General features: G+C 39.2%; 1 protein-coding gene across 2 annotated transcripts in view; it reads right to left on the bottom strand.

The window, feature by feature from the left end:
- ttc38 (tetratricopeptide repeat domain 38) overlaps positions 1 to 9,010 on the bottom strand; it is a 71,353-nt gene that overhangs the window by 56,699 nt on the left and 5,644 nt on the right. For both annotated transcript variants that reach the window (XM_077567370.1, XM_077567369.1), the window contains exons 6-13: positions 8,049 to 8,124; positions 6,598 to 6,717; positions 6,396 to 6,455; positions 6,127 to 6,165; positions 5,437 to 5,518; positions 3,283 to 3,448; positions 770 to 929; positions 285 to 358 (exon numbers count right to left, since the gene is read on the bottom strand). In XM_077567370.1, coding sequence (XP_077423496.1) covers positions 285 to 358; positions 770 to 929; positions 3,283 to 3,448; positions 5,437 to 5,518; positions 6,127 to 6,165; positions 6,396 to 6,455; positions 6,598 to 6,717; positions 8,049 to 8,124 — 777 coding nt within the window. The remainder of the gene's footprint in view (positions 1 to 284; positions 359 to 769; positions 930 to 3,282; positions 3,449 to 5,436; positions 5,519 to 6,126; positions 6,166 to 6,395; positions 6,456 to 6,597; positions 6,718 to 8,048; positions 8,125 to 9,010) is intronic.

The raw sequence follows: 9,010 nt of genomic DNA, 5'->3' as shown, positions 1-9,010 counted from the left end.
CTATTGGAATTCAACACAACGTCGTATATGGAGATCAAAACAGATTCTGAGAGAATAGAAGCTGACAAGATAACATAATCGATAAAGACATCTTAACAGCGCTCTGTTTTGTCAACTCAGAAAGAATCCTGAATCAGTGTGCACATGGAAAGTCAGCAGATTGCATAATGCGACCGGACCGCCGTGTCATGTCCATGTTTTTCTTTTATCTTATCACTACATGATATCTCAGCAGTCACACAGGGGGGGGGGGGGGGGGGGTGTAACTCCCAACAGTGCATTACCTGCCCAGTCTATGGTGGCGCTTATTCTCCGATTTCAAGGCCGCATGAATAAGCAGTTGATTGAAGACATCTCTCTGCAAACAAGTGGACAAAGCCATTAGCAAACAAAAGAACCTCTGCATTTCTACATTACATATTGGCTCGCTACTGTTTGGAGTTACACTCTATGTACACTGTCGCACCTCGGGGACACGGTGCATGAAGTCCATCAGCATCCATCACAGAGATTCATTATTCATGTGTGTGCACTGTGCTCAACATTCTCACACTCGCCGGCGCAGTATATTCATGGGCTGAAAAGCCGCAGCTCTTCGGCAGGGCATTCTTTACCTCTGGCCCACTTTCATAACAACGGGGATTTGTTTTTACTCAAGAGACGAAATTCAACGTGATCAAGATGGTGGTTAACAAAAAGAAGGTGAAGCCTCAAGGCAGAATACGTTTCGGAAGAAAATCAATACGTCGTCTGTTTCCTGTGTTCTTACCTGCGCATCGCTGCCCCCTATCTGCACCGTGCTGTAGCGCAAAGGGTAAAGTAACTCCACAGTTTGATGGTAGTTTCCTTCGTCGTATTCCATCAAGGCTTGACACATGGGCACCCCTATGGGTCCGGCCAGCTTATGTTGTGTGTTGTCGCCTGGCGCCCTGCAAAGAGAAGGATATTGGGGATAAAGACAATGGCACACGACACTTGCAGATCTAATAGAACATAATGGCTCTTTTCCAGAAGCTAGTGAAAACACTACAAGAGTCAGCAGTGCTAAAGTAATATCAATTTCTCACGCATTACCCACATGGCCTTAAAACCAGACGTGGCACGTTCCTAACTTGATAATGGCACAACACTAAAATTGTTGAAATACCGCTGAGTCGTTGCGTGCCAGCTAGATAAATAATCTACAAGCCCATTTTCATGAGCGACCACGTTGCTGTGCCAAAGGTCAGGAACAGTCCTGAAGCCAGACATTTGAATTTTACAGTCAATATGTTGCAGCGATGCAACTAACCATTTAGTAGCTCACAGAAGGGTTGCAAAGGAGAGTGCAAAAAAAAGAAAAGAATGGAGCAATCTTAGCATCTGACCAGTGGATTTAAAAGTGTGCAATGATTGCTGCCTTTCATTCACACTGACAGTGAATGACGTTTAGATTACTTTTCTTTTGAAATTCTATTCCACGTGAGCAGGCAGGTCGAGTGTGTGTAAGCGATGTGACAAACATGTTCAACTTAGATGAAATCATTTTAAGCTTCTGATGGAGTGACAATAAAAAAAAAAAAAAAGAAGCATTTTCTCATTTAGTTTGACACGCCACAACGTGGTATATTTAAACGTTTGTTTTTCCATTATACAGGGATGTGATTTGACGAAAGTGAAATTATCTGAAAATTTAGCCGGGGGTCTGGGGGCCGCTGGCACCCAGCTAGGTCCAGGGCCCCGGAGCTCATGGGTTTTCCGTGTTTTTAAGTACTTTCAATGCACTCACATGACAAAGAAATAGACAAAACAACAGCATAAATTTTCAATGTATATTGAACTATCCCATATAAAATGGCAGTTTTAGTCAACTCAAAATCAGTCACATTCAAAAACATTGGACTGCCTTTGCTTTTAAAAACTATCACTGAGAATATCATCATATCTAACTAATGTGATTACTAAGTTAACACATAAATAATGTTGAAGAGTTCAAATTTCATGAGCAAATAATTGTATCATGACCAAATGTAAAGTAACTCATATTAGAGCATACCACACATGTCTTTGTTATAGCAGAAGATGTTATCTGTCGGAGTCATGTGCATACACAATGAACTACAGTACTAAAAAAAAATAATAATAATAAAAAAAAAAAATCTGAAATTTTTTTTTTGGGGGGGGGAGGGGAGATAAAAAAAGCGGAATTCCGCGAATTAGCGGAAAAATCACATCCCTGATTATAACGTAACGTAACAGAAAATATAAAGGATGTTACTTTAAATCTGAGGGTGCAAAGTGCCAAACAAAAACCAGACAAACTTGCTGCAATGTTGACAAAAGTGTGCCAATTGTTCCACATTAATGATTGTCCAACATAGACCTGTCACTTCCATAAAACAAAAATCGGATGGCAACAAAAAAAAGCACAATTCTCTCATAAAAAAAAAAAAGTAACTAATGGTTTCTTGTACAGTATAACTGGTAGCTGTTATAAAAAAACATATCATATTTCTATTTCCAATACTGATTATTTTGTAGTATTATTTATGGTTTCTTTGCACATTAAGGACAGCACGGTATTCTGATTTCTTTGCGTTAGTACATTAACAAAGCCATTTAATTCCTTATTGGGACAACGAACGGCAAATCAAAAGGCACAGTTTTTATCCCGTGTTGTAAAAGACTGTGACATTTGAGCTCACTACCAACACATTCCACAAAGATGATTCCATATTCTCATGCGGATATCTTGGATTATGTTTATAAATCGGAGCATTGCGTTACTGCAAAATCCGGATTATGTAAACGGTACCATTTAAACATAAGTGACATAACTAAATGAATGCAAAGCTTAAATCATTCGCTGACATTCCGCTCGATGACTAAAGCAGAGTGGAGCGCATCCATCTCTCACCTAGGAATTGACTTTCAATCTTTCAAGAGCTGCCACCCACTCAAGCCCCCCAGAAGTAACTCTGGGACTTACGTAACAGTGAAAAGACATGACAATTTCTAGCAGCAGTGGTAGCTTTTCGTGGGTTTTCTGCAGAACAAAATGGGAAAGGACTGTCTGTGGTCAGGCTGCCCAAACAGATTAGAACCACAAAAGCCCGAGGGAGAAGCAATTGCAGGACTCTGCATTGTGAATTGGACTGCTGCTCTCCATTCTGTCTGCACACGCCCTTCATCCTACACTCAACATTGCTCCCGTCTCCATTTTACATAAGGCCCCGCTGGTTCTTATGTAAGGATGATGGTGTCGAGGTGAGCGGTGGAGAGAGGAAATGGTGCAGAAATTACTTAGCCAATTCCTGGAGGCCTTCCAGCAGACGCTGGGAAGCGCCAGTCTCTCTCGCTCCCAAGGATGCCATGAGGAAGTGGAGGTCATTAAATAGGGTCACGTGGTCATCGGTGTGAGGCAGCGTTACCTGGAGCAGCTCCCGGTAGCGGTCCTTCACAGACGCACCTAACATGCATGCAAATATTATTCATGAAAGGTTGCATGACCTCTAAAAACATATAATTAGGTGCCTTGATATACAAGTTTAGTTTGCTCCTTGACCAAGCTTGTAGCTCAAAATAAGATTTCCACAGCTGTGTTAAAAAGGTACTTAACCCTGTAACGCCAAACGTGTCATATTAAATACAAGACATTTTGAGCACTCTATTTCATGAAAATAAGATATTTTAATCCCATTAAAACCGTGACGTATATGACGCATGCATTGCACGGATAGTACATTAGAGGGCAGTATCACCCAGCTGATGGCTTTTCCAGCGACCTTGCTAGATCGCCCCAATTGACAAAGGAGAGACACCTATGCTTACTTATTAATAGTGGGAAATGTTCTTTCTGATTCTGGGAAATACTAATATGTTTGATATGTCCGTTTATTAGTATATTTTTGACAGTTATAAATGGAAACTGTACATTTTAAGGCATTGTGACCGGAGGTATCAAATATGACACAAAAGTCATATGTCGAAGTTGATTTTCATTAAAAAAAAATTGTTCAAAAGGACCAATAAATACTCTATTTTTGAAAAATCTGAATTTAGGAAAGTTTTTATGTGTCCACACCAATGAGTGTAAATCGGACACTTTTCAAAGTGTCACTTCTTTCACACTTAACCAGTGTTACTCCAACACTGGATAGTGTTAATAATCTACACTGGTAAACACTGAGTAGTGTTGAAAGTACTCTACACTAGTGTCAGTGTTAAACATTTAATTCTGCCAAACTACACTTAACTCTGGAGTTTAAACACTTATGAGTGTATTGCACTAGTATCAGTGTTAAAAATTTAACTCAAACTACATTTTACTCTGGGAAATGGTACTAAATAACGTTTTTCCCCCTTATAAGGTCCTCAAAACACTTTACATTTTGACTACTGACAAGGATGTGATTTGACCAAAGTGAAATTATCTGAAAATTTAGCCGGGGGTCTGGGGGCCGCCGGCACCCAGCTAGATCCAGGGCAGTGCCCTGGTGGGGGGGTTTTCCGTGTTTTTAAGTACTTTCAATGCACTCACATGACAAAGAAATAGACAAAACAACAGCATAAATTTTCAATGTATATTGAACTATCCCATATAAAATGGCAGTTTTAGTCAACTCAAAATCAGTCACATTCAAAAACATTGGACTGCCTTTGCTTTTAAAAACTATCACTGAGAATATCATCATATCTAACTCATGTGATTACTAAGTTAACACATAAATAATGTTGAAGAGTTCAAATTTCATGAACAAATAATTGTATCATGACCAAATGAAAAGTAACTCATATTAGAGCATACCACAAATGTCTTTGTTATAGCAGAATATGTTATCTGTCTGAGTCATGTGCATACACAATGAACTACAAACCCCCCCCCCCAAAAAAACCCCGGAAATTTAAATTTTTTATTTTTGGAGATAAAAAAAGCGGAATTCCGCGAATTAGCGGAAAAATCACATCCCTGTACTGATGACACGGCATCAGGAGCAACTGGCGGTTCAGTATCTTGCGCAAGGATACTTTGACAGTCACACTGGGCTGGGATCAGACCCACGCTCTCTGGGTCGGGAGGCAACCACTCTACCACTGATGCACACCGCTCCAACAACAACAACAACAACTGGATGTGTCACTATTTAAATGTTGACAGCATGTTGGAAAATTGGAACGTTTTTCCTTCACCGGAAATGAGGGTGTGGTCAATTTAACACTCAAGGTAGTGCTATTCAGGTTACACCCGACATCCACCCCAACATACATTTTTATCCTAGCATATTTGATCGAACACTGGAATTGAACATTTGCTGTGTATATTTCATGGTTCAGGCTTTATAGGGTTAAAACATTTAACTTAACATAATTTAAATGTTACGACTCTGGAATTTAATCATTTTGAGGATTTCTTAAGAATGAATTTAAAAAATGAATAATGAGCAGCATGTCTCTTACCCTCCATCTCCAGTCTGCAGAGAAGAGAGCTGGCATCTACCATGTCCAACATGGATCCTGTGGCTTTACAACGTTTGAATATCTTTCAGAAACAGAGTATGCCATTACTTTTTTTTTCAAAAATACAAAATGTGACATGGCAAAGATTCACACAATTACATATACGAGGCAACACATAAAGGCAGTTGCTGCTGGAATCCCCCTGCGTGAGTCTTAAAGCATTCATGAGTGTCAGCTCGTAAAATCTGCTGTTGTTTTCAAACCTATGGCAACACAAAGTAACATGGTAAAATGTTTTTGTTGCTGTCAGTTACGGGACTTTTGCACCCTCTGAATGTTGACATGAAATAATCATCATCTTGGGCAGATGACGCCAATTGCTACAGTCATAATAGCAGCCATAACATTGGGTATACCAACACGATTTTATGAGCTTTAATATAAGCCATGTCTGGAAATTATATAATAGTGCAGTAGAAACGTATTGATTGACAGCCAGAAAGGTATTATTGTAGCAACGTAATTAGAAATTGGTAGAGAACTGCACTGGCTCACACTGAGAAGTGTTTCTAATAGCTTGGTTACGTCAAAACTGCAGGGGCAAAAATTCTCAATCTGTGTCCTGGCACATGCAATCAATTTGCATTGTCACAGCACATCTGCTTAAGATTGGAATGGAAAATAACTAACCTGAGAATCGAATATTTGCAGTGCAGCCTCATACTGCCCCTGTGGAGAGGAAGGTGACAAAGACAAATAGAAATAACGTCAGACTCGAGATATGCTTGCCTGGTAGGATTGAATAGAACAGATGCAAACACAAATTAATCTAGCAATATAATCAACTGCGGACTTCAAATTACCCCGGAGAAAACATATCACAAAATACGAGTTCCAAAAACTATTTGGCTGCCAACTTCGCGCCTGACTGAGAAAACTCATTATACAGTCATCTTTACCTTCTCAATGAAGTACAGTGCCCAGTGCCAATAGTTGTGACTGGCCAGCATATCAGATACCTGCAATGACACAATACTTACTAAAGAGAACCTTTCCCAAGGCTGTTTCATGTGAATGATTCCGATGAGAGCAAAACCGTACGAGCTTATTCGAACATCATTCATCTGGGGAACACGTTGCGTAGGAAGTCAGTGTTTATACCTGCCAGTCTTTCTCCCTCCCTTCCATGAACTTCAAGCCTTTGTCCACCTCCGCTTTCATCTCGTAGACATGAGCGACAGAGTGGACGGACCACGCGTCATCCGGAACCAGTGTAAGGCCCTTTCACGTGAATAAAATCATAACACGGGCTGAGAAACGCAGATGGCTTGCATTTATCCGGAATAGATAACAACTCATCTAATGTAGTGTGACTTACAACTACAGTCGAACCTTGAAGGTTGAAAGAAAACAATTAACCTCCGACTCTCCTCACAAAGTCCTTATTAAAAAAACAATACGAGATTTAACGAGCGGTATTCAGATGACAGAAGAGGAATGTGAAACGAGAATATGAAGAATATAACCGCGATATTTTTTTAAGATGACTCATATCAACAGTAAACCAGCAAGATTTGGTAAAATATGCTGGCACTTCTTTATTAAAAATAAGATAGACTGCTCAAATTGTACAGTTGGGAACAGAGTTGGAAAAATGAGATCCACAAGTCACATCTGTGATGACATCATCTTATATCAGCATAAGGTACTCATTTTTCATCATTGACGAAGAATCCACAGTATGTATTAGACTTAGTGTCACTAAACTTTTTGAAAAGGAGAGCTACTTCTTTGGTAATAATTAAAACAAAGCATTAGTAGTATTGTGAAATAACTAATTTTCTCAAATTATCTTTACTTATAGGACACAAAAATAAATGAATATCCATCTATGTGAAGACTGTGCTCATTTTAATTATTTCTCATAATAATGATCAAGAGTGATTTAACAAGGTAGTAAAATAAATAATATAAATATAAATAAAGGTAGTAAAATAAATATCATGGAACACTTTGTCACTATAAAGATCTGCAAGTACATTTGAAAAGATCGAGCAGTAAACAAAATGGGAGAATGGACATCTACAGCATTCCTAGGTAATCACAATGTCCCATCACTGGTGAGCTATTTGCAGAACGCGCCTGTGAGCTACTCATATGGCCATTGGGGTTTACTTGGCGACCATTGGCACCATGTTGGCGACCCAAGTATAAGACTATTCATTTTCATGTATTTGCTTGAATTTCTCAATATTAACAGTGATTAAGAGAGTTTTACACATTTATGAACAACAACAAGTATGATAGCGCTTAAAACTGCCCAAACAGTTTGACCATGAAATAGATTACTTCTACTTTCATTATTTCTGATGGATTTCATTTTTTTTTCATTCAGCATATTGGGATGGACTGTGTTCAACCTTCAATGTTCCACTGTACTTGGTATGCATTATTTAAAAGAGCCGATTGGGACTCCTGGGGTCTGCAAGAGCAGCTCATTAATGGACATCAAATATAAATTAATTGTGTGAATCAAAGTGACACTCAACAGAGACACAGTCTGCATCATTAAGGAGCAAAATCACACAAGAAAAAAATGAAGACCGTCTCACCTCCATCGCTACTTTCTCAGCCTGGTCGTAGAATCGCGTCTCCAGCAGACCAAAAGAATATAGTCCTTTCAGATAGCTGAAAATATACATTCATACAAAAGTTCAATTCACGACTACATTATTCGATTTTGAAGATGAAGTTCATGACAGTAGAAAATTAATTACTCATCTGAAATCAGACGGCATTGACTTCACTGGAATATCAGCAAAATATTGGAGCATCTGTCCATTTGTATAGTAAAATTGAAGTAAATATGATATCAGTGATAATTATAGGTCGAGGGTACGTTCTAATGACGTTCCTTGGTTGAAAATCCCACTAGTTGGAAAAACAGGTATTGACTGCTTGTTGTACAGTGCCATCATCCTCCACGCTTATGGCTACTTTCATGACCGAGACTGTCATCATCAGAACCCACAAAGTAATGGCCACATACACGTGCGACAGGCCAGTGTCACACTGAATTAAAAGCAGCAGAAACAAATTGCGCTGCCTCATTTTCTCTGCCCTTCCTCAGACAACCTCCTCTTCCTACCTTAATAGGAAAAAGGTTTTCAATTTCTCTTTACAAGAAATCTTTTAAAATTAACTTGTGGCCATTAGACACACGTAACATTTCCCTAGGCTGCAAAACACACTTGCCTTGTGACCAGTAACCACTTACTCTCATCACATTTCCACTTGCTGACTCGAGAACTACCACGAAGTAAAAAAGAAAAAAAGAAAAAAGAAAAACTTGTCCTGTTTATCTCTTTCACTGCCACCGACGTTTAAAGACGTCAAGTAAAAACCTACGGATCACTGCCAATGACGTCAAAAGACGTCATCCAATGATTTTTTATTTTTTTTTTGAAACGGGTAGAGGAAACCCTTCCGCATGTCTGGTGAAAGTTTCCAGTCTGTCTGTTGTGCCTAATGACTATTTTTGGCCCCTAGAGGGCAGCGATGACTCTCTTTTGAC

This window comes from Vanacampus margaritifer, chromosome 6 (assembly GCF_051991255.1).
Source record: "Vanacampus margaritifer isolate UIUO_Vmar chromosome 6, RoL_Vmar_1.0, whole genome shotgun sequence".
Classification (NCBI taxonomy): domain Eukaryota; kingdom Metazoa; phylum Chordata; class Actinopteri; order Syngnathiformes; family Syngnathidae; genus Vanacampus; species Vanacampus margaritifer.
The sequence above is the reverse complement of the archived record's forward strand: the minus strand, read 5'-3'. Positions and strand labels throughout refer to the sequence as shown.